Source organism: Lipophrys pholis, assembly GCF_963383615.2.
Source record: "Lipophrys pholis genome assembly, chromosome: 15".
Taxonomy (NCBI): Eukaryota; Metazoa; Chordata; class Actinopteri; order Blenniiformes; family Blenniidae; genus Lipophrys; species Lipophrys pholis.
In genome coordinates this window covers 17,688,524-17,713,994 of record NC_137642.1, presented here as the reverse complement: position 1 = coordinate 17,713,994, position 25,471 = coordinate 17,688,524, and the positions used below count along the sequence as shown (strand labels likewise).

The following is a 25,471-nucleotide window of genomic DNA, read 5'->3' as shown; positions in this document are numbered from 1 at the left end:
GTTCACAGCCAATCAGCAAGGTCAAAAACAAATCAGACACCCGAATGTTTGAGTTTGACTTTACAGAGTTGAAGGTGTCATGATTGTTTATAACCGATGTGCAAACTACCGTCAGGCCGCCGGTACAGTATTGTTCATTATTATTGGTACATTTTGTTTTGTGCCTTTAAAAAAAAAAGTGAAGTGAAGATTCACAGAGTTTTCATATGGCCTGATATAACTAAAGCTGCTTTCTGTCTACTCAACGGAGTGAGAGTACTGAGGTATTATAGAGGGAAGTGTATCACCATCAATGTTTGACCATTATCTCTGCTAAAGGAAAAAAAAAAGTTAATTTATTATTGATTCTCTGTGTATAAAAACTGGAATGCATTGTTTTTTGATGGTTTTTAATTTGTATTAAATGAATATCTCTTCTATATAAACAAATCTATGAAAAAGACATACATACAGTACATAAAATAGTAATACAGTAAATATCACTAAGGTCAGGAAATATATTAGGCGTTATTCAATATAAACTATACAATGAAAAATGTTGACGAGCAGATCAAATTCTGTACAAGGTGTGTGCAAAATGAAAGGCCCATCTCTGGGCTTTTATATATACTGGCAAGAGGAAAAACGGCAACGCCTTTCTTCTCTAGATGAAGTACAAAACAGAATGTATGAAGTAGAGGGTGACGTTGATCCCTATATGTGCCTTTGTCGCTGATCGAGACTGTGCAAAAATATACACATTGAGGAAACCCACAGGACGACGATCCGGAGTGATGGGGAAACGCGGCTCAGTAGTGGCCGAGCTCTCCTCCGGAAGGCGGGAAGTTGTAACTGTCGTCCCCGCCGATGTAGGCACTGATGCCGCTGCTCTGGCTTCCCCACTCGTAGCTGTCGGCAGCCAGACTGAAGGATCACAGACAGCACGGCCGTCAAACCACCACTCCACACTTTGACACATTCCTACCTTTTGAGTTTGGCAAGCAACAACGGAGATTTCAAAAAAATAAAATAATAAAATTTGCCTGGCTTGGATGTTTTGAGGCATGACGCTCCACGCTAGGTCATCGTCGCTATCGTAGCGTCGTGGGTTGTCGAAGAAATAGGCCCTGGAGGAGAAGACGTGACCAGGAAGTCCAGAGGCGCTCTGCAGGATGAACCAAACAAACGATACGCCAAACATCAAGTATCATAATGTTAGAAAACAGCAGGTACATACTCATTGGAGCAGTTTCCCAAAATCTAATGATACATCAGCCTCACGAGGGCCAGGAAGGTTCATTTCAAGCAAATATGAAGCATCTTTTTATCAGAACCACTATGCACTATTGGATTGGATCACACGGGGCAGTTTCCCCTTCATAGACACTGACCACTGCAGACCTGGAGCCCAGAAACACGCCACAAGAGCTGCAGTTTTCAAGATGCTTTGACTTGTCTGGAAATCACAATCTTGCTAGTATGAAAGTCGCTTAAATCTTTATGCCTGTCCAATTTATCAACTTTTAAAAGGTCAAATGTTTTCTTGTCGCCTAAAACACCCTTCTGACTTACAGCTTCCACGATAAAGAGTGGTCTTAATGTTATGGCCGATTGGGGATATACTTGCACTCTGTGACTTGTGAGTTTATGTACGTGTAAGAACAAACTTTTGATAGTTTTTCCTCATCAGCTTGGTTTGGACTCATCGCACAGCCTCTGAGCCTGCGTGAAGGTAACCGCTGGCTCACCCGGTCTAGGTTTGGCTGCCGAACTCTGAAGAAGTACACCACCAGAGAAGTGGGGAGCAGCTCCCATACGAACAAGATCACCCCGAAGACGATGTAGCCAGTGTCGCCCAGAGTTGACTGTAAATCAGCCTGGAGGGGAGAAAAAAAAAAAGATAGAAAAACATATTAATAAATACACTTACGAAATCTCAGTCCGTCTACTTATTCGTAAGAAACTGTAATGGAGAAGTTTCAAGACTTTTGCGGTCCTAGAAAAAGAACATCAAGCGTAGGTGGAGACCGAAGAATAAAAAACAAATAAAGTTCTTTTTCATATTCAAGATATTAATGAAAATAGAAATGAATAATAATAAAAATGTTAACTTTCTACATGAGGTGTTCAGACGATCAGGAGGATGACATCACGATATGGTCAGTCACCGTTTTCCCTACATAAAGTCGGTGCGGCGGCTTTAGTTTTTGCCCGCTGTCGCCTCTGCTGACCCACCTGGTCTGAAACGTTGTACCAGTCGTAGTCGAAGGAGTTTATACTCTGGTTGGACATCGCCAGGACAACCAGATTGTAGCACGCCCTGGAAGCATAAAGGAGGATGACGATGGCTCCTATAACTGTCACCTGGCACACCGAGGTTCCCTGCAGAGTTTGGGGGGAAAACAAACAATCAACTAAAATGAGACGTGATCAGATGAGAGCATGCGTGGCTGCGTTTTTTAAGGAAATGCACCATGGTACAATCACAAGAACAACAGTGTTGCTAGGGAACAATAACTCTGTACTGAACAGAAATGATGTGCCGATGAGCATCTTCACACACGGTTGTGCAATACCGCTCCATGTCAGAACACCATTGTGGAATGAATCACAAGCCGGCGATCACAAAGTTTGAGCTGCAACTTGTTAACCTCTTCTCAGTAGAACAGTCGTGCCTCACCTTGGACTCCAGGTAGATGTTGGCCAAGGACATCTTGGCGATCTTGTATAGACATAGGGACAGTGAGACGGCGCAGAGGACGAAGAGACTGTCGTTGATCGCCACCCTCACGAGGACAATAGTGTGAGCTTCTGCGAAGGACATCCTCACCAGCAGGGCACAAACTAAATTCACCACTAAAAACAGGAGGCTGATGAACAGGAAGAGGAGATACAGTGGCAGCCTGTTGATTGTGGGGTTAAAAAAAAACAAATATTAATCAAATTATTCAAACAGAAAACGAGGCCCAACTTTAGTAAAGGCGTGTCTGCTTCAGGTCGCAGTGAGATCTTACCTGTACCTCAAAAGCTCGGGGGCGTACTTCGATTTTGCTTTGAAAACAACCTGTGAAAAGACAAATAATGCATCATTCCAAATGTGTCACACTTTTATTTCCGGTGATAGCTTTCACTTCTGCGTTTCTTGAACTCTGTAAAACAGCTGGTCGGGAAACAGGAAGCTCTCGACTGAATAGTTCTGAAATGAAAAAAAAAAAACACAGCAGACGCAGAGCTCTGGACCGTGAAGCTTCGAGCCTCGCCATCAGCTCGTAACTGTGACTCACATCAGCACTAGAAGATTATGCTAAAAATAAGCTTCAGGCAGCAGCCAGAGAGGCTATTATTTGATATCTGGATTATGTAAGCAGTTGGAGAAATGATTCGCCGCCTCGCACTTGGTAGATTGTGTGAATGAAAGTCTATGAAATACCAACTGGAGGGCAGCCTGCAGGTTTTCTTATTATATTACAAATTCAATCTGACGGTAGACCGAACATCTGTATCAAGAAAAGCATTCAGTAGTTCTCAAGGCAATCTTAAGACATTCAATTGACACCAAATCCTCCTGCAATCAGTCCAACAGCTAACACCACTGTTTCACACAGAAACACTGCACAATGTATGTTGTTAAATGTTAGATCTGGGATAAAAGCAATATAACACCTAAGATATTTTCAGGGCAACTGTAATTTAAATCTAGATTTCATGTAAAGTCTTGAGAAAAATCCCAATTGGTTTTTTTCGACACAAAACAGGGTGAGCATGGAAGAAGCCCTTTCATACAAACAGATAATTACAAATCAAAGTTTCTCTGTTCTCTCTCAGATATCCTGATTGGTCAGCGGCTTGGCCTGTGAACAGGATTTGTGATGTAACAAATACCCTGGATAGAAATTTCAACTCAATCCTGTAACATGAAACTTCTGATGTCGATATACGAGGGGGAAAAAGCTTTACAATGCAGTTTGAGACATCTTGTTTCCGGCAGTTAGATTTCAGAACTTGAATATTAGTGTATAGTTATTATTAATGAAGATGAAGCCGTACAGTTCAGCCAGATTTGCGTCATGTATATCAACTTTGTCTGAGTTTGGGTTGCAGGTTGACAAATTCGATCTTAGTTGACAATCGATGAGAGGCACGTCACACCCTGAACACAATACCAGACCACCACTCATGCACTCATACCTCAGGGAAATTAGTGGACAACTAAGTGAACTTAGTCTTTGGAGGGTTGGAAAGACTATCAGGAACAAACCCACTCACGTACAGGAACATCATGCAAGCGAATAATCTCGAGATCCTGATAGATTCAGGGAATATTCTTAAAATTGACAAAACCTGTTTAAAGCAAAAGCTTCAGCAGCCCCAATGAAAGAGTGAGCTGCTCCATTACTATAGGAATGTCTTAGTTACATCATATCAGTCTTCTATAGAGGAGACTACTGGCTTCAGCATTTATTTTTATTATTGCTTTTATAGCAGCAATGCTTAGTCGCCCAAATATGTAATATTTTTTATTATCTGGTCCCAATCTAAGGTACTATACTAAGATACAGACAGGCCTGAAACAGGTGATGGTTAGTTATCGTCTGATAAAAGTATTTTTTTCCGCACGATCTAATTTCAATTTGTTTGTTTTTTTTAAAGTCCCTGCCATATAATTTTCACATTTTGAATTAAAGACGCACAGGAATGTCAGATACTGTTGGAGTGAGTGTGGACTGACTGAGCCAGACTGCTCCAGCAGCTCACCTGTGCAAAGTAAAGGTTCATGAGGCTGAGGGTGAAGAACTGCAGGCAGACCGGGAAGCAGTAGAGCAGCCAGAAGGGGAACGGCCCCAGAGTGTTGGCTGTCACAAAGTTCCTGAAGTAGAAGGAGAAGAGCACGGTGCGCAAGGCGGACCACAGCAGGCACAGGAACAGGAACACCGTCTGGTAGCTGAAGCGCTTGTGTCGGTACCGCAGCACGAGCCACAGCTGCACGTAGACGAAGATGAAGAGGAGGGAGTAGAAGACGGTGTAGACCACCGTCAGGCCCAGAGTCACGTAGGGGGGCACGGCCGGGCTCAGGGTGGGGAGAGGCATGGGCTCCTTCGTCCCCTCCGTCCCCTTCGCCGGGGCCTCCATGGCCGGGGAGCCGGGAGGAACTCTCCGCCCGGGCTGCGGGCTCACGTAGCCAGCCTGTCACGCTCTCACGCTCGCTCCCGGTAGAGGAGAGGTGAGAGCTGCGGCTTGAGAAAAAAAAAAAACCCAAAGAGGAGTTAAAAGAGCTGCGGATGGAGCTGTCAGGAAGAGCAAGGCGAGGAAAAGTCCAACTTCCTGCAGCCGAGCCGGAGACAGCCGGGGAGCGCGAGGCACATGATCAGTGATGAGAGCGAGGCGGACTGTCGGCCAGGAAGCTGCCGAGGGCTGCAGCGAGGAGCTCCGAGCGAGGACCGGCCCCTTCCAGCCTCCTCCTGCCTCCCGCAGCCTCCCGTCCACTCCCCGCAGGCCTTACGCGACGCTACGCAGCGGCTGACGCACGCCGCTGTACCTTTAACCCTGTGATGGAGCTTCCCACCACAGCTCTGATCCCCAGAGGCCAGTGAGCCCCCATCCTCCACACATCCACCTTCAGCTCGCCGGGAAACCATTCACATGCATCCTACAATACGATATACCTGATCCTACACGGAGACTAACTCGTGGTGCGATAGAACAATCACCTCATACTAGAAATGTGTTTGAGTCCGAGCCTTTCTGTTCAGAGTTTGCATGTTCTCCCTGAGCATGCATGGGTTTACTATTATATCAGGGGACTAATAAATGCGACTTGCAATGTTAATATCCATCCATCCATACATAAATACATACATCCATACATACATACATCCATCCATCCATCCAGCCAACCATCCATCCACCCATTGAGCCAATCCCAGCCAATTAAAGGATACAACCTGGACAGGTCGCCAGTTCATCACAGGACAAACATACAGAGACAGACAACCACACACGCATTCACACCTAGTGGCAGATTCCATCCATCCATCCATCCATCCATCCATCCATCTTCTATTCCACTTTTGCAGTTCAGGGGTCGAGGCGAGGGCAGGTTACACCCTGAACAGGTCGCCAGTCTGTCACATGGCAAACGCAGACAGACAAACAACCACACACACACACACATTCACACCTAGGGGCAATTTAGGGTTTCTGATTAACCTCACATGCATGTTGTTTGGACTCCGGTAGGAAATCGGAGTACCTGAATAAGGAAGCCCACGCACACACAGGGAGAACATGCGAACCCCACGTGGAAAGGCTTGGCCGGAAAGTGAACCAATGACCTTCTCACTGTGAGGTGTGAGTGCTTCGCTATACATATTAGCACTTCTATTTTATTATTATATTGACTTTGAGATGTTCTTTCAAATGACAGTGTTTTTTCTCTTGCTTCCAATTTATACCTACTGTGAAAAAGCATTTTATTCCCCCAAATCATACGAACATCTGAAGTGGAGCAGTTTGTTGACTTTGTTTTTGTGGTTCTAACTTCCATGCTGTGGGCACTAACAATAAATTTGTGATACATAGTGCTGCCGTAGTCTCTATATGATGGACTTTATTGGTTTGCATTGGCTACAGTACCCTGAATTGGATAAAGCAGTATACAAAATGGATGGATGTACATTTTCCATTCCCAACTTAATTTGCCCAGAGTGACAAATGGTGTGTCACATAATGGTGTTGGATACAACTCTTGGCTCATAATGAAAACAATTTCACTGGAGTGAGTCTGGGTTGGGCTTGACAGCCTGTATTGTCCAGCTTTCACAGACTGTCTTTCGTTTGACCACAGATCCAAATCTTCCAAAGTTCATGTTTCATTATACAAGTGTTTCATTTAAAAATGCCGGTCTCAATAAGATTATTATCTCAGATTTAGATCGATCCTCCACAGCTCTGGGCATTCTGGTGCATTTCTTATCATAGACTGAATTGCACATTTCGTAAAAAAAAAAAAAAAAAAAAAGCTTATATGGGAAAACCCAAGGAGTTCCCATTTGTGCAACCAGGATTAATAAATGACCCAGAAAGAGGTTTGTTATGTTTAGTAGCAGCAGAGTTTTGTTTCACAGGACGGGGGCATGTGAACACGAAGGAGGACAAAGATGGAGCTCACTCTCTCACCTTTGACTGTTGTGATGCATTAATCTTTTATCAGGCCTGGACGCTGCCGCCCACAACAAACCGGACGCTTCCAGCTACACAACCTCCAATCTAAGTTTTGAACATCTATACTACCAATGCAATATTTTGTTTTAGCTTCAGAATATGACAAATGATAGTAAACATTTGTGAAAAAAAGCTTGTTTTACAAATTCATCAAAGTCTAGAGGTAACAGTTAAGATGTAACTTGACCACTTGACTATTTTGGCACCAACAAGAGTTTGGAAAACAAACAACAACTATGTAGACAATGAAAAGAAGATGGTATGCGAAGCATATTCTAATATACAATGTGATTTAATCTGCATTTGACACATAGGAATTAAAGGAAACATGGGGAAAATAACGTGATCAACTTTATACTGATTAGAATATCTCTTTTCTTCGTTTGAAACAGGCAACGTTTGGAAAGACGAAGGTAAGGGTGGGAACAAAGTATAGTAAAGCAAACATCTAAAGGTGTGAAGGAATCCTTGGAATATGTTTGCAACATGTTCATGATTCTGCCTTATACACAAAACACTATAATGTTATTCTGTCCCTGACAGAAAGTTCAACGTGTCACTGAACACCTTGACACAGGGAAAAGTTATGTGGACTGATGAAGGTTACTGCATAACTCTACATCATTATGAGGACAAAAAAAAAAACGCATATTCAAGTGTAGTGGAGGCCGACCTCTTAGCCAATCATGACTGAGCTAAAGCTTTCGTGATTAAAAATGATTCACAATCTCTAAGAAAATGTGTGCAGGTCTGCATTTTGTGGATGTTGAATGACATGAAATGTGATGATTGTTTGTCTCGTCATGGATTTATACGTATTCAATCAAATCACATCATGTAACAAATCTGTGGCTAAAACTAAACAATTTTAAGTGTCCACATACTTTTCTTACAGTTGCGATATATTGCTTTCTACGTTCCCAGAGTTGTGTCGACCTGGCTCTTGCTCTTTAAGCCACCCACGTCTCTAGTTTGGTCTGTAAATCAAAAATAATAATAGTGATGGTGGTGATGAAACAGCAATTCGTGTCCAGTTATGGAAACATCAGAGACGAGCCTGCTGGTTCCCAGGCAACAGGGCAGGAGAAAAACAGACTCACTCTATCAGCAGTGAATCACAGCTAATCACTGGCCCCGGGGAACATATCCCACGACACAACACTGTGTTGCAGCATTGAACTGGAGTGAGCAACATCTTGTTTCACTGTGAGCAAATGCTGCAGTCCGTATGAATTAATTTATCTTCAGTCCAAACTTAATGATCCCCAAATGACATCCTTAAATCCGTTCTGTGGCTTTTTAGTTACTGTTGATATTATAAGCAATTTGATCGAATATGTAAAAGTGTTCTCTGTATGTCATCAAACAAGCATACCACCAATGCAAAGTTCACAAAATGACAAGAAGGTGGCGCCGTTTAACTGTACAAAGGGAGAAAGAGGCTTCTGGTGCAAACCTGTCACCAGGACTGGAGGTCGCTATAAAGCTGAACCCGTTTTTCTGCATCATGAGTTTGTTTAATATGTGGAAAATAGTTTCACAAAAATATATCTAAAAGTATTGTCGCTGTATTCATTCATTTCCATTTCCTGATTAAAGCCCCTCTGGGAAATTATAACTGAAGTGATGACTTGAACACTGCGGTTATTAAATTGACTTATTGCCTCTGGTCAGTTCAGAATCTACAGAGCAAATCATTTCAACTTACACTATTGACTCAGTGAGCGTTTACACTGCATGCCTTTTTTTAACTTCAACTGGAATTTTAACTCGATGTCGCCACACTCAAGGGAATACTTAACGCGATTAGCCACTCTTGAGTCTGCAAACATTTGCAGCGGATAAATAGATTGTCTGATTAATCTGAGATAAAGTCCAATATAGCAGCAGAAACATATAAGTAATCATGTTACAACTGTTTATGTAATTCAGCAGGACAAAGTGTGATAGGCGTGAAGAATATGGTGAGTCTGGAACTCTGCTTTCTCAGAAAAAGAAATATTTGTTCCTCCCAATATATCACTTGAGGACCCCCCAAGAGAAATTGAGAAATATTTCCAGTAACCCCCCCCCATGACATCTCCCACAAAATACTAAATAACTCTGGGGTTACACTACACTTCTCAGAGGCCTAGTAGAGGGGATAAACACTGTGAGGTTTCACCAGAGCCTGACCTTTAAATTGTGTTTAAAATGAAACAATAAAGGTTGGCTTGTTAGTGCAGAAGAGTCTCATCCTGAGGGGAGACAGGTCATCCTCCCGGGCAGCCGCTCAGATGATGTTTGCCTTGTGACTCTTCGGAGACAAATCAGAGTCCGCGTGGAAACTTTTATCACAACTCATGACCTGATTTCATACAACGCACAAGCGTTGTATAAAATCAGGAAAGTGAGCACATTTGGTAACTTGTGCCTCTCTTTATGGTTTCTTTGTGTATTTCTGGGCCTTTCTGTGTTGAGTTTGCATGTTTTCTTTTTAAATTCATAGATCTTACAGTCCAAAAACATTGATTTTTGGGCTATTTGATCATTTTTAGGTGCGAGTGATTGTTTGTGTTTGCCCTGAGATGTAATGTCCAGCAGGGTGTGCCATGCCCTCACCCACTGTTAGCTGTTCTCAGCACCCCATTACAGTGAACTGCATACAACATTTTAGAAGATGGATGTATGGCCTTTTCCCTTTAGCAAAACATCGCCATTTTCAAATTAGTGCACCTAATTCAAGCATTTATCTTATCATTTTCAAACAATATGGGAATCTGTGCTTGAAACATACTACTAGACCCAATAAGGCCAGTAAGTCACATTTAGTGCACTTTATTTGGTTATTAATAAGACATTGTTCAGTATGAATACTCCATCATGTGCACATATGCTTTAGGAGGGGATAAAGCTTATAGGGAGAACAAGAAAAAAGGGAAATCTGTACGATTTTGATCAGTTTTACAACATTTTCCAATAGATTTGATTGTAATTCACACATCATGGGGTATCTTTATACTGACTTCAAAGTCTTAAAGCATAACAATACCCGCGGGTGAATTGTCATGGAAAAAAGAGTGAAGGCCACAATCATATAAACAGTAGGATTTAAAATATATATTCTCTTTATGCCCAGTTTTGGTAGCTCTTGTGAAATGAAATCCTGGCCTGTTGGTGGACGTGAGAAAGATCATACACTCAGCCAAACTTTAAGAATCATTGTGTGGGGTTCATGTCTGTTCATGCTAATTGTAGTGGAAATCTTGCCATTGACTTCATTTTCTTTTTTTCATTTATGGAACATATTGCCGAGTACAAATGAGCTGGTAAAACAGACTTTTCGGGGATGGTGGTCATTCTGCACAAAAGGGGTTATAGGGCACTGAAAATCATTAGGCCTAATGGAGGACTGTGAACATTAAAAGTGATGACAGAGTGACCTGCAGCGACTCATATAACAGGACCAAAGTCTTGGACGGGTGACTGCCCATCCTTTAGTGAAGCAGAAACAGCTCAGAGTTGAACCATATTACCAGCATGCACCTCATTATCCCAGCTGGAGCAGAGGCTGATAGCCTCCATGGCATGCCTCTAATGATTAGTGTATGGTACAGTGCTTTGTGATATTGTCTTTTACATAATGTTTCAACCAAACGTGGGGCATGGGGCTCTGTTGCTAGTTACTGGTCCATGCTTTGATAGCCCACTGGCTGGTGTCCAAACCTCCTAATACATCCCCGGTTGTCCCTTTTTGGACCTCATGCACAAGATTCCAGGAAGTATTGCAAAGTATCATCAAAAGACAGGTGGCTGGTGTCTATATATTGGAAGAAGTGGTGCAGTCAATGACAATAATATACATAAAAAGATGTGGAAATTTTCTATATTCTTCTTATAGCTCAAATCTGTCCTTAATCAACCCTTGAGATCCCTGTTGTGCAGATGTTATTAAGTGGTCCAAGCGAGTAAACAGACCCAGGGCATACCAGCCCACATGCAGCAGCAGCGCATAGTTCCAGGAATTTGTTTTAGGAACTCCATGGAAAGAAAAGTATAGACTACCTCTCATTTTCTCCCCAGTGTTGGTGAGCTGCGCTCCGCCCACTCCATCCAAGGCCAGTCGATTCCATGTATCACTCGCTCTTTTAACACAGGACTGCTCAGCTGCCTCTGAAGGACGAACAATGGGTTGGCTGAATCCAGGATGGCTCATGTGTGCGAGTTTTCTCGGATTCGTGGCCTCGGTGCAGAGCATTAAGCGAGACGACTTTTTCCCACATGGTCCAGGCGCAAAAGACCAGCTACTGGAACCGGGGACTGACCAGACGCACCGAGTCGCGCTGAGCAAGCCAGTGCTGTTTTATGATGGCACTTTCGACAGCATCTATGTAAGTTAATCCTTAACTTGGCACACTTATTATTATTTGTATTGTTATTGTTAACTGTACTATCCAAACAAACGCATGGGATTAACTGGCCACGGCGGACTCCCTCCATTGATTTGCGCAATTGCGCACGCATTACAAATCGAAATGGGGCCAACAGTCACAACTTTAAATAATTCCTGGAAGTTGCAAAATGTATCACCGGTCGGGTATGAGTTTCTTCTGTGGATTTGGAGGAGTTGTAAATATTGATTCACTTATCAAGGAGGCTGCACTATCTCAAGGAATGCGTGCGTCCGCGCATTCTTACGGTTTCCCTTGAGTTTATCATTTTACTATTGACACAAAGACCGAACACTAGAGGAACCTCATTTTGTAATCCACCCCAAAAACATCTAATGACGAACCCCTGCCACTGTGATCACTAGTATATGTATTTTTGATCTCAAAAATGCTTCTACAGACTTCACGTGATTATTATTTGCCGGCATTTTTACCCTGTGGAGCTTTTTAAATGAATCTGCACCATTGTGTTGGACGGACAAACAGCCCTTTATTCCCTGTAATTCTGGGTTCAAAGGAAAGTGCTACATCTCTGTTTTAATTGTGCTGCACGTCGTTTCCTCGCAATCAGAGCGTAATTACACTGAAAGAATTAACATTTCATGAGCTTTGGCACATGTTTGAAACATTACGTAGTCTGAAGCAGATGGCATCCTATACTTAACATGAGTAATTAAAATAGCTGATCTACAAAGAACTGGCATCCCTTTTAAGTAGCCTCTGTGGAAAAAGATAACTTTAGGATCAGTTATCCAAGAGTCTCACTCCAGCAGCAGATGTATTTGAAGAGGTCATACACCGGCGAAAAGTGGTTAAAACATGAGCCTGAAGCTGAGAATAAATATTGAATTCCATGATAAAAGCAATCAGTCTGGTGGGGTTTCCCACTGCTGACTACATCCAATTTATCTCGCATCATCAACCACAAACATATTTCTTTGCTGCAGTCAAGATGGCCCAATGTATTTTTGTTTTTCATTCATGAAACAGGCTGTCTCCTCTGAGCTGTCTGTGCCCTGTGGGGACAGCAGTAATGATTTTGGTTCCAGACATGGTTATAGAAAAATGTCTCCACTGATCAAGCCATTTCCTCACCTCCTCACTGGTGTAGATTTATATGAGTGAGCCGTGTTTTGTTAACCATTAAATGACATGTCTCAGTATCACCCAGAGTTGCATCTGCGAGATACGAATCACTGATTGTTCTCCCAACTGTGTCTTTAATTTCGGCAGGATGTTTCTGTAATGAAGATTAGTACGCAATCGCTGGGCTCTGGGGCTGCTTGTCAGTGGCAAGAACAGGAAAGAGTATGGCCTGGGCCAGGAATAGTGCTGTTTCCCCTTGGTCAGGAAGTGAAGGAGCCACATATGAGTGTGTTTTTGACATAAGCTCAGGATTTAGTTCTTTAACAGCTCTTGGATGTTTTCACACTAAACCATTAAAAGTGTGACGCACGTGTTACACAGCAACATATTTACTCATGACTGCTGTGGTGGAAAAACGGCGGCCAACTCAGATACTTCGTTTGAACCAAAGATCACAGTTGGACTGACTGAACTGACTTTACCTCTGATAGTTAAAACTATCTCTCTAACGTGAGCATTTAATTTCAGGTCAACACCAACGGGTTTGTGGCCACGGCAGAGCCAACAAGCGAGTCAACATATCTTGGCAAAATGCCTCCAAAGTTTGGCATGGTCGCAGCTCTGCAGGGAGACCTGGACACAAGCGACGGTGTGGGGAAAGTCTTCTTTCGACAAGACTCCAGCCCTGAAGTTCTGCGTCGAGCAGCTGAGCACATCAACAGGGCCTTCCCTGAGGACGATGAGGTCAACCCCAACCATGCTGTGGTCATAACCTGGATTGATGTCGCCGCCCATGAACCCGAAGCCGGAGGTGGCGGCATCAACAAAAAGGTGAGCAGCACATGATTATTTAAGTTATCCCTTGTGGAGCTGGTCATTTATACCCTTTGTACTCTTTTTTTTTTTCTTCTAATTTAGAGAAACACTTTCCAGCTGGTTATTGCATCCTGGGAGACAGCCTCGTATGCAATAGTGCTCTATCCAAGAGACGGGATACAGTTTTCTTCCACACCCGTTGAAGGCAGTAACATGGTCACGCATGCTGGCTTCAGTAAGGGTCTGGTCCAAAGGTTCCTGTTTTCCAGGCAAGGTCCGTACTACCGCACGACCACTGATGAGGAACCATCGGTAAAGACTTTAGCGGAGTAAGCCAAGCAATGTTGTCGCTCTTTGCACAACTTCTACACTAATCTTGGCTCACCGAGAATGCCGACTATAATTGATTAAGGATTTTTAACTAAGAAATAAACATTTTTACTTCACAGGGAAACCAACTCAGGTCTTCGGGGCGTATGGGTGTATGAGATTGGAACTTCCCCCTATTTTACCAACGTGGAATCGGGTGAGGTCCCTGACCTCCCTGCTGAAACCAGTCAACCACAGGACACAGACGCAAGGAGGCTTGTGCATACTAATGGACAAGTGGAATACACTACCTTTGAGGTGGACGCTGGACAGATTGAAGTTCAACCAGTTCAGTACCAGCCCAATAATCCAGAGGTGGTGGTCGTTGATGACACAGATATAAATGTAGATGGTGAGTCTGCAGCAGTAACACTTGAAACTGAGCCTTGCTTGCATGAATGTTTAACAGCTGCACAAAGGCAAAATTCTAAGTCATTTTTTAAAATTCATTCACCCCAAATAGGCTGGAAAAGCCACTAACTTTGTGATCAGTTGATAATTTGCTTCACATCTTTACTCTAGGTCAAAATTCTTCTGTCAGTGCTTTGGGATTACAGTCATTTAAAGAATTATCGCCAGTAACATGGTTCTAATTATATCTGTTTTCCATGTTTTCAGTGTTTTCATACAACTTTGGCACATGTGCCACCAACAGAAATAAGTGCTCGCAGTTTGCTGACTGCAGGGACTACACTGCTGGATACTGCTGTCACTGCAGGCCTGGCTTCTATGGCAATGGGATACAGTGTGTGGCAGAGGGTACGTCTTTGTTGTTTTCTTTCTTTAAAATACTCTTAGATTTGTTTTTGTTTTTTAATGATCCATGAAAGCACAAGGTGTTTACAATCCTCAAAGTAGTAATTACACTGACATGGTGATACAAGCTTCAATATTAGCGTTATAAAACTTGAATTCTTTCCGAGCTCCCGAAAGCCTTTAATACATTGTTTCTTCATGGTAGCTGGGAGATGAGCAAGTCTTGGAAAACAACTTTTCGCAGCTGTATTGCCGATTCACTCAGCCAATTCTTGGAATCCTTAAACGAATTACAGCTCTGGATATCATTTGAGCAAACAGAGCAAATCCGCCAGAAGGTTTGTTTGCTCTATTGTCCGGCAAATTTAAAAGGGTTTGGTTTTTTTTTGCAGGAAAGCCACAGAGGATGAATGGGAAAGTGTACGGAAAAGTGTTAGTGGGTAACAGTCCTTCTCCAGTGGAGTTCACCAGCAATGATCTCCACTCATATGTTGTGGTAAACGACGGCCGGTCCTACATCGCCATCAGTGACATCCCCTACCAGCTTGGCCCCTCGCTGCAGCCCCTCTCAGCCCTTGGTGGTGTCATTGGGTGGGCCTTTGCGCTGGAGCAGCCTGGCTTCAAGAATGGCTTCAGCATCATTGGTGAGCAAAAGACAGACCTCTTAGTTGTTCTCTTTGTTCACGGCTATCTTGGGATTCACTTTGTTTAAAGACAAACTTTGTGAAACTTAAAAAAATGATAAAACCCTGCACAAAAAATGTCACTGCTGTTGAAAACACAGTTTGCCATACAGCTGCAGCTTCCCTCACTCTCCAGCTGAATTCCCTTCTCATTACCTCAGCTGGGACAGGAGGCGCTGAGCCAGGGTTCATTCGGGGCCAGGGTCTGAAAGTTAACCTCCTCTTCTCTGTCCTCTGAAGGGGGGGAGTTCACACGGCAGGCTGAGGTGACCTTTCTGCCAGGGAATGAGAAGCTGACCATCAGGCAGGAGTTCAAAGGCATTGATGAGCATGACCACCTGGCGGTCAGCACCACCATGGAAGGCCAGGTTCCCGAAGTTTCTCCCGGCTCCACCGTGCAAATAGATCCTTATTCTGAGATCTACCAGTACAGCAACAACTGTAGGTTACAGATTGAACACAGCGTTTATACATCCATGTGCGTTTGTTATCAACTAAAGGAGAATTCTGTCTCACCTTTCAGTGATTACCTCGTCGTCCACTCGAGAATACATAGTGAATTCCCCAGATGACTCCAAGGAGACCAGGACCTACCAGTGGCGTCAGACCATCACCTTCCAGAGCTGCCAGCATAGCGAGGCTTTGAGAGACATGAAGCCGACCCAGATGCTCAGCGTGGACCAGGTCTTTGTCATGTATGACGCTAATAATGAACTCATCCGGTTCGCCATGACCAATAAGATTGGAGATATTAACGGTGAGGAGGTTATTTATGTCTCCCTGTTTTGGTCTGAGATCACTTCCTTCCCAAAGAAAAACACATAACATCCTGTCCAAGAAACGGTTTCAGAATTGAGGTCTATTTTTGTAGTTGTTGAAAGGTGAATACTTTTAAGAGTTGATCATCAAAAGTGTTACTTGTACATAAATAATTAGATAATGATATAATAATAATAATAAATAATTCTTCACTTTTATATTCAGGAGGGCAACCAGAGCAGAACCCATGTTTCACTGGGAGACACGGCTGTGACACCAATGCTGTTTGTCGACCTGGACAGGGAAACCAGTTCACTTGCCAGTGTGCCGCTGGTTTCAATGGTGATGGTCGCTTGTGTTATGGTAAGAAAAACGGGAGTTTCTGTTTCTGTTGTTTGCACACTCTGGTTTATCTATATTTTCTGCTTTCATATCAATCACGCCACTTCCACATCAGTTTTAAACCAATTTTTTGATTGGCGCAGATTTTCTAAAGCCTCGGAACTACACAATCTTGCCAATTAGCAAAGGGAGCCCCTGTCGGATAAACAAAGTGCCCCATACTGTGAGACACTATATACGGTGTGTTTTTAATTCCCAGCCCACGCTTAATACAACCAAGAGTCTTTTGCATTAGAGACCAAACAGGAAGAGCACCCACAGTAGAAGAAGGAAGGAACCACTTCAGACAGATGCTATCTTAAAATGGTTTAGAAATCTAATCAAGCCCTCTTTTAATGCCCCAGGGTCTGATACCAATTTGACAAATCCAGACCTCTGAACTTAGGCTAATGTGAACGTTATCAGCATACGATAACAGGCTGTTCTCATCTCATCAGACATTGACGAGTGCGCAGAGAATCCTCAGATCTGTGGGCCCCACGCTATCTGCAACAACCAGCCCGGGACCTTCCGCTGTGAATGTGAAGATGGTTATCAGTTCGGCAGCGATGGGCAAACCTGTGTTGGTAAGAAGTGTTTCATTGGTGTCAACAACAATTATGTATTAAAGCAACTCTTACAAAGCGATTAGGATTAAGAGGTTAAAGCCAAAAAAATGAAGTCAAATTCAATCAAAATATGATGAGCTGTACTTTGTGTGTGTGTGCGTGTGTGCGTGTGTGCGTGTGTGTGTGTGTGTGTGTGATGTTTGAATGGAAAAACTCCCTACTTGGTGGGAGGCAAACTGTGCAGCGAGTGTAAGTTCTAAACTTTGTCTGTGCTGGTGGTGAAGTAACTTCATTCACTATTCAGGAAAGAAGGATTTTATTCCCCCTGCAAAAACAATAGTAAAGCAGAAGGAGGGTACGTAGACACTTAGCCTGAATCATTTTATGTTTTGTATTTAAGTTAAGTTTGAGGTTTGTGTCAAGGTTAGGAGCTCCGTAAGCAGTTGCAGTTGAGGTTGAAGGAAGTCTCCATATTATGAATACAATTTGAAAAATCCTCAAAAGGCAAGAATACAAGACCGTGCGTTTGTGTGCATGTGTGTGCTGTGGTTTCTGGTTTTGTTTAAACTCTGCTGTCACCATTTGTAACCCGAGTACTTCAAAAGCTGCCTCTCCGGAATCTCAATGCCCTATTTTGGGAATATGGGATTTTATAAAAACTACAAGTCATCGGAAATTTGATTTGCATGTAAAAGATGTGTTTGGATACTTTGAAATGCATCCTTATGAAATAGTAACTCCACTCTAGTGCCTTTCTTGAAAATACACCATTAGTCACTATTTCACTTTTCTAATTTCAAAACTTGAAAAAAAATAAAAACAAAAAACAGCTTCTCTGTCAGCTGTGTGTGAGTGAGACAAATCTTTTTCGATAAGTTTCACAAGTGGCTGCTCTCCTGTACCTCCGCTCCTCCTCAGTGGTCGATCGAGCCGTGGATCCCTGTGAGGACGGCACACACAGCTGTGACATCGATGAACGCGCTCAGTGCAGCTACACCGGCGGCTCATCCTACATCTGCTCCTGCCTACCAGGATATATCGGGGATGGAAGAAACTGCCAGGGTACTGGAAAGAACACACTCTTGATTCTTAGTTACAGAAAAGACCGAGACAATGGGTCTTATATGACGCACCAGTGAAGACATAGTCTTAAGTTGAATTCGATTTTAAAGATCTTTTGTTTCAAAGTAGGTGTTTTTGACGTTTGATCAGAAAAAAAACAAGAGCCTCTGGAAGTTTGAAAATGTACTTCTGTCCAAAAATCACAAAACCGAAATCTGTTACATTAACAAGGACTGCGATTTCAAAACCATCTGTTTAAAGCTGTGGGAGGTACTGTCGGTTACATAATACAGCTGCACTGACTGAACAGTGAAGTATCAAAAGCAGATGGTGAATTTCATGTGCCGAGTTCCTGAGTCTGTTTGTAGTTTTTTTTTGTTTTTTTTAATTCATCCTCAGTAGCACTCATTCATAGTTTGCTTTAAACCCTGCACTCCTTCTACAGTTGTAGGCAATCTAACCGTGACCTCGAAAACGGAAAAAGAAATTTCGACAGAAGAAAGTATTTTAAGATTCAAACAGTTTAGCCTGTGTTTCTTTCCCGTCCCCACTAACACACTTGTTTTTCCTGAAGACATCGATGAGTGCCAGCCAGGCAGGTGTCATCAGAGCGCCATTTGTTATAACACCCAGGGATCATTTACCTGCCAGTGCAGACCAGGTTACCGCGGTGACGGCTTCCAGTGCTCCTCCGGTAAGACTTTTTGGAATCACTTTCTGACAGCAGCTCATCTTAACACTACACCTTTGTTAGTCAGAGTCTATATTCACTTTGCGGAAAAGGTAACAGAGCCTGTTCTACTACAAATTTCTCATGGGAGTTCATACGTCTACACATTCCAATACCGTCTGAAAGAAAGTCGATCTTTTCCATTCACATTAATATTAATTCCACCCATTTTGGCAAAAAGAGTGTTTGGGATTGAATTCCTCGGCAGGGTGTTTCAGTGCCAGCTGGAACCTGTTTTTCATTTTCTTTCCGGATAGTGTGAGGAATTTGTAATGTGTTGTAAGAAATGTGGGAATAAAAATCGAATATACCCGTACTTAAAAATTAGGTTGTGGTATTGTTTTAAGATTTCCGTCACATGCCCTGCAGCTTACTTTTTCTTTTTTTTCTCTTCAGAGAGGACTAAAACACAGTGTGTGACCCACAGAGAGAGTCTCCTGGGTGTGACAGGGTCCGGGCCCCGGGGCCCCCGCCCTCCAGTCGGCCAGTACGTGCCTACATGTGATGCAAACGGTGCCTATGAACCCATGCAGTGTCACGGCAGCACAGGACACTGCTGGTGTGTGGACCGGAATGGACAGGAAATCCCCGGGACTCACTCTGGACCTGGCAGCAGGCCAATGTGTGAGTAAATCTCTCCTGAAGACGGTCTGGGGGACTTTCAGGAAGGTTGTTTTTTTATTTTTTTTTGTATTTTGTTGCTGAACCACACGTCTCCACAAGACCTCTGATCTTTTCAGCGCTTGTCTAATTTAGGCATTGACCACAGTGGTGTTTCACCACCTGTTGGGCCCCGCCCTCGACCGGATGTTGACTCCCTCCCCCAAGGAACGCACCTGTTGTTTGCCCAGAGCGGCAGGATCGAGCATGTCCCACTAGACGGCTATGACATGAAAAAGGATGACGCCAAGACTGTCCTTCATCTGCCTGTAAGACACATTGTTACACGACTGTTCAGCTGAAATGCATTGATTTTTTTTTTTTACTTTTTTTTATAGCACAATTTACATCCATAATGTTGTAAATGTACAAAAAAAGAAGAGTGCTAATGTAAGACTAATGTATGGATGGAATGTACACTGTGATGGCTTAATTTAGCTATTTTCAAAACAAAGATTTAACATTAAAACCATTATGTGTGATTTGATTGTAAACTCTGGCCATTATATTAAATTCAGTTAAATATTTCTGAGATGCGAGCAGGTATTAGAGAATCCAACGGCCCAAAATCTGTACGACAGCTTTATTTACAGAGGATAGTATGAATACGAGGTGCAGCCTTTTGATTTCTTCAGGTACCCTATATCCTTTAAGGTGATAGAATTTGACTGATAAACCCAAAAGGTTTAAAAGATTTTTTTTCTTTGATAGGCAGATGCGTGTAGTAACTCACAATGAAAGGAATATTGAGTGTAACTGAGTGTTCCCGGCAGACAAGTGCTTATAAGATGTAAATAGATAGCAGCTCTGAGTGAATCTCGGGCACAATTTCCAGTCAAAACTGTTCGTATCATTATGAAAATATATATAAATAAAAAAAGGGAACATAGTAGATTGAATGAAGGAAATGTCACCTCTCCTACTCTAATCTGTTCCCTTGCCGGTACTAATATTTGTTCTGCCTCTGCGGCCTCCCCATCTGCTCCATGCATTGAAGTCTTGCACTTTATTGGAGGCACATGGTGACATTCTCGCTAATTGCTAACATCAGTCCAACATCTTAGGAGTTGCTATCTGCACGTCTTGTTACGCTGATTTGCAAAACCAGCTGGCCCTGAAGTCTGGAGGAGTCCTCCAGCTAAGTTGGTTTAGATTACTGTCTAGACGTCAATGTAAAAAAAAAAACCCACATCTGCGTCTTGTTTGTGTTTCCGACTGCATTTATTTGAAGAAAGTTGCCCTTCAATGAGTGTTATTTGCTGACCCTTCCTCAGGAGAAGGTAATCATCGGAGTGGCCTATGACTGTGTGGAGAAGATGGTGTACTGGACAGAAATCTCCTCGCCCTCCATCAGCAAAGCCAGCCTCCAGGGCGGAGAGCCCACTGCTGTCATTAAATCAGGTAGTGCTACTATTTCTCCTCACTAGGACGTCATTCGTGAATCAAAAGACTATTTAATAGAATTAAATTAAAACAAAAACAATCACTGCAAATGTTTTCTTCATTCAGATTTAGATAGCCCGGAGGGTATTGCCATCGACCACCTGGGTAGGACTATGTTCTGGACGGACTCTATGAAGGATAGCATCGAGGTGGCATCTCTGGACGGGTCTCAGCGACGCATCATCATAAACTCTGATCTTGTCAATCCCCGAGCTATAATCACTGATCCTCCCAATGGGTGTGTAATACGGCCAAACAAACTTTCAGAATGATCTAGTGTGTGCATTAAACAGTGGATGTTGCACCTTCAAAGGAATGGGTTTAATGTCAACATCTGGGAATACGCATCCTAATCCAAACCCTGTTTATTGTGTTTATTGTTTAATGTGCAGTGCTCTTATCACACGTCTGTCCTCTCTGCAGCAATCTGTACTGGGCCGACTGGAACCGTGATGCCCCAAAGATCGAGACCTCTCACATGGACGGATCTAACAGACGGGTGCTGGTTAAAGACGACCTGGGCCTGCCAAACGGATTGACTTATGACTCCCACAGTTCTCTGCTTTGTTGGGCAGATGCAGGTAGAGTTCAGACAGACGAGTCATGGATTAACTGATGTCTGTGCTGTGATCAACGAGTATCTCTCCCCTGCAGGCACACATAGAATGGAGTGCATGAATCCCGGTCGAGGCGATCGCAGTAAAGTCATGGAAGGGATCCAGTACCCTTTTGGAATAACGTCTTTTGGGAAGAACATCTACTACACAGACTGGCGAAGGTTTGAGATTTTTTTTTTTGAAGTATAAATTGATGTAACCACTGTTTCATATTGCTACAACTCAAATTAGTTATTAAAGGAGGACCGAGGGACTCGACATCAAAGACAAAGTGCACCCTTTAATCCAGGCCCTGCAGGGTAAGCGTACGAACGGAGATCTCTCACGGCAAAAGTAAAAGAGGTTAGGTCAAAGGCTACAAAGCTCTCTGCATTTCAAGCAAGGGCCCTTGATGTTCTCTCGGGCTCTGACATTCCCACCCTGATACTGAGGTGTTGTCTTCCCTGACTCTGCGTGTTAGTTACTGAAGTTGGGGGTTGGGGTAGACTTGTGTGTGTGTGTGTGTGTGTGTGTGTGTGTGTGTGTGTGTGTGTGTGTGTGTGTGTGTGTGTGTGTGTGTGTGTGTGTGTGTGTGTGTGTGTGTGTGTGTGTGTGTGTGTGTGTGTGTGCGTGTGCACGTGTGTGTGTATGTGCGTGCACGGAGCAAGGAGGGACTCTAAAAAAGTGACAGCTGCTTGCAATTTCTCAGCCCAGGCATCTGTGAATGACCTACACAGGGCCTCCCTATGATCAGGGGAGGGTGAGAGGTGGTGTGTTGGTGGAGGGGAGGCACACTCTGCAATGCATTACAGAAAACTATGTCAGTTCTGGCTGATGGACTGACCCCAACCCTTACTCACTCTTGACAGACTTTATATGAAGTACAAGTACGGTGGGAGGATTCCTCAGGCCTTGAGGTTGCTAAACGCTTGTACTGACTGTGTTTCCAACAGAGACGCCGTGGTTGCTGTGGACCGTTATTCAGGCAAGGAGTCAGACGAGTTCCAGCCTCAGAAACGGACCAAGCTGTACGGGATCACCACAGCCTTCGCCGAGTGCCCGTCAGGTACCTATCCAACTGACATACCCAATGTACTGCTCGATTATTGTTTATATATTTATATATTGTTTATAGTTTATAGCATCACAAAAAGTGGACAAAGGAGAAATCTGTATTGAAAAGTGTAAATCCAAAATGTATATATCAATAAGAGCCTAAACTCCACTGTAAATGTATTTTGCTTTAGAGTTCATGATCACAGGTATTTCTCATAAAGGACCCAGATAGACCTGGCTGTTACACCATCATTAAATACTTGTGAAGGCTTTATCCTTGAATGTATTTCACAAAGTAACAATTCAGGAAGAAGTTTCAACATATAATGAGCAATGTGTCTGTGATCTGATTTATCTTGTGCAGGTCCCTGATATATAAAAGTCCCATTGTTTTGGGGTTTTATTTTCCTCTTGTTTTGTGCAAAAGTAACAAATGTGTGTGAAGCTGTGATATGAACTAAACAATGGCAGGTCCATGACTAAAACCTACTCCTATAAATAACGACCATGCAGGTGGAGCGCTGCAGTTATTTATTACCAACAAAAGGAAGAGAAGACAATGGACAGTTCAGGACATGATAACATGAGAAAGGTCACTAGGAATGTGGGAGTCCTGTTGAAATAAAATGGTCCAATAGAGGAAAGGTAATAGTGTTTCTTTTATTTTGGAGTCGCAAAATTGACCTCAAATGGATATTTTTGGTCCGTATAAGGAGTGTAAAGCCACGACACTAACATGGAAAATATGCAAACTCGACACAGAAAGGCCCAGATTTGAACCCATGACTTACTGAGAGGACGAACCACTACACCACTATGTGGAGCTTTATCAAAATCCCCCCCAAAAATTCTTTCTTTATTATATTTACAATAAATTCACTTATGAATATGTGTTTATTTATACAATAATCAATACTATTAGTCCCCAATTGTTTCTTTTTATCTTTTTTTTTTTTAAATCCGCCTCAAAACTCCTACCCACCCCACTCCAAAAGCTCTTTGGCGCCCCCCGCAGGAGTGGCTTACCTTGCACATTGAATCCCACTGATCTCCAAGTTATTTCAAATGACATGCAAACCAACATGATCAGCAACTGGAGAGCTTAACAAACCTGTTGCATTCATTTAAACACAAGCTCATGAAAGACTTTTGTTTGTTCATTCTACTAAATCTGTTCTTTGACCCATTTAAACAGCAAATGGTGAGAACACTCACTGTCTTTGTGTGCTGGGGGTGATTTTTTGCTTTGCAGCGAGCACTGATTGGTGTTAGAACTTGTGCAGGCTCATAATCCATTTCCTTTGCGCGACAGGATATAGCAGCTCAGCTGAGTGACCTCAGCACCCTCTCTAAAGAACTCCTGAGTGCACACAACAAACAAGTGAAATCACAGGTTTGCTCCTCGACCTGAGAGCAGCAGGAGGAATTCTGCGGCTCGTATTTATTATGATGTGAAGGGATGACAAATGGTGAAGTTAGGAACCAGGCTTCCTCCTCCCTTCCAGATAACGCCGCATGCGAGAAAAAAAAGCCAGGGAATGTGGAGTCAAGGGAGAGGGCCTCCAACATCTGGAATTTGCTCTCCTTTTGAAATGTTTAGTATATGCATAACAAACAGTGAAGAGGCTGCTTCCTGCTGTCCCCTGCTGCCGTGGCTCAGGATTTTATATATATATATATATTTTTTTATATGTCTTGCGGATGTTCCACGTTAATCTGCGTGTGTGTCTTTCTCTTTCCCTCCTGCCCAGGACAAAACTACTGTGCTGTGAACAACGGGGGCTGCACTCACCTCTGTTTAGCAACGCCGACCGGTCGCTCCTGCAAGTGTCCCAACAACGCCGCTGAAGTGGGCTGCGTGGAGAGAGATGGCGGGTACTGATTCCAGCCAGGCCGGCTCAAAACTGTTTGGATGTTTGACCGCAAATTAGGAGCCACTCAGCAATACTAAATTCTAACTGCTGAAAATACCACTGAAAGCCAGAGGTGAATTTATTGTGCCTTTTATTGCTCGGTGTTACACCTATCAGTATATATATATTTTTTTTTTACATGTCCCCTTTATAAAGATCACAACCGCCTATGAAAATTGTAAATATAAACACAACCACGTTTTTTTTGTTTGTTTGTTTTCTTGTTATTACATTTTTTTTTTTTTTTTTGAGGGTGCACGTAAACTGAGAGTAAAGCTCAAGGGATACATAATTTAATGTGAAATTCCTCACAGCAATACATGACATTATCAGTTGTGTCCGTTGTGTTACACTGTGGCATGTTTGAATGATCTCATGGAAGTGTTGCTGTGGAGAAAAGAGGGTGAGACTGTCTGTGAAAGCTGGTGGGATGAGTTTACATGCTGGGCAGGAAAAGAATAAACAATTTTTCTAACACGTTTGGGCTCCTGTGTTTTCAGTAGAACAGCAGCGACACCGTGTGTCAGAAGGGATAACTACAAGCATATAATTAGTGTGTTGTGCGGCGAGGGGGTGCCAGAGCATACAATTGGCATACTATTGGCGGATTCTTTTTTTTTGTCATTTAAAACTACCATTTAAAATAAAAACAATGTATAAAATAAAACTACCTTATTGTGAAATACTTTTATATTCATGCGTAAAAATGCTTCTACATGTTTGCACAAGAAGATGTGACTTTAAAATTTTACATACATTTTATTGTAGGATTTGTCCCTTACATGTTTTTTTTCCTCCCCCAAATTGGAATAAAACACAAAATACACACTTCAAGTATGCATATACTGTAAATGAATTCGATACAACAGAATGCGGGGATGTTCATCATCTCTTCTATTTTTCTTTACAATGTTGTGATCTGTCAACTATCCGGGAAAAACAAGCATGTTTAGCGTGTCACC

At 42.9% G+C, this 25,471-nt stretch overlaps 2 protein-coding genes across 2 annotated transcripts; one reads left to right on the top strand and one right to left on the bottom strand.

Moving 5' to 3' along the window:
• Positions 1-381: 381 nt before the first annotated feature.
• gpr137ba (G protein-coupled receptor 137Ba) lies at positions 382-5,445 on the bottom strand. Its single transcript, XM_080482105.1, has 7 exons — positions 4,735-5,445; positions 2,994-3,043; positions 2,660-2,882; positions 2,215-2,361; positions 1,728-1,856; positions 1,023-1,144; positions 382-903 (listed from the first exon to the last, which is right to left on the bottom strand). The coding sequence occupies exons 1-7, from the start codon at positions 5,107-5,109 to the stop codon at positions 789-791; spliced, it is 1,161 nt and encodes a 386-aa protein (XP_080338231.1). The 5' UTR covers positions 5,110-5,445; the 3' UTR covers positions 382-788.
• Positions 5,446-11,178: 5,733 nt separating this feature from the next.
• Positions 11,179-25,189, top strand: nid1a (nidogen 1a). Its single transcript, XM_080481492.1, has 20 exons — positions 11,179-11,570; positions 13,245-13,547; positions 13,635-13,861; positions 13,982-14,253; positions 14,520-14,660; positions 15,050-15,301; positions 15,581-15,781; positions 15,864-16,097; positions 16,325-16,462; positions 16,939-17,067; positions 17,968-18,111; positions 18,686-18,805; positions 19,238-19,465; positions 19,598-19,770; positions 20,776-20,902; positions 21,011-21,182; positions 21,368-21,525; positions 21,599-21,722; positions 22,494-22,606; positions 24,348-25,189. The coding sequence occupies exons 1-20, from the start codon at positions 11,367-11,369 to the stop codon at positions 24,476-24,478; spliced, it is 3,591 nt and encodes a 1,196-aa protein (XP_080337618.1). The 5' UTR covers positions 11,179-11,366; the 3' UTR covers positions 24,479-25,189.
• The last annotated feature ends 282 nt before the right edge of the window (positions 25,190-25,471 follow it).

Coding starts and splice junctions, on each gene's coding strand:
- nid1a (XM_080481492.1), top strand. CDS start 11,367: ATGGGTTGGCTGAATCCAGGATGGCTCATGTGTGCGAGTTTTCTCGGA. Junction 13,862..13,981: donor TCGGTAAAGACTTTAGCGGA/GTAAGCCAAGCA, acceptor TTTACTTCACAG/GGAAACCAACTCAGGTCTTC. Junction 15,302..15,580: donor GAATGGCTTCAGCATCATTG/GTGAGCAAAAGA, acceptor TGTCCTCTGAAG/GGGGGGAGTTCACACGGCAG.
- gpr137ba (XM_080482105.1), bottom strand. CDS start 5,109: ATGGAGGCCCCGGCGAAGGGGACGGAGGGGACGAAGGAGCCCATGCCT. Junction 1,145..1,727: donor GGCAGCCAAACCTAGACCGG/GTGAGCCAGCGG, acceptor TTCATCCTGCAG/AGCGCCTCTGGACTTCCTGG. Junction 904..1,022: donor CCTCAAAACATCCAAGCCAG/GCAAATTTTATT, acceptor GTGATCCTTCAG/TCTGGCTGCCGACAGCTACG.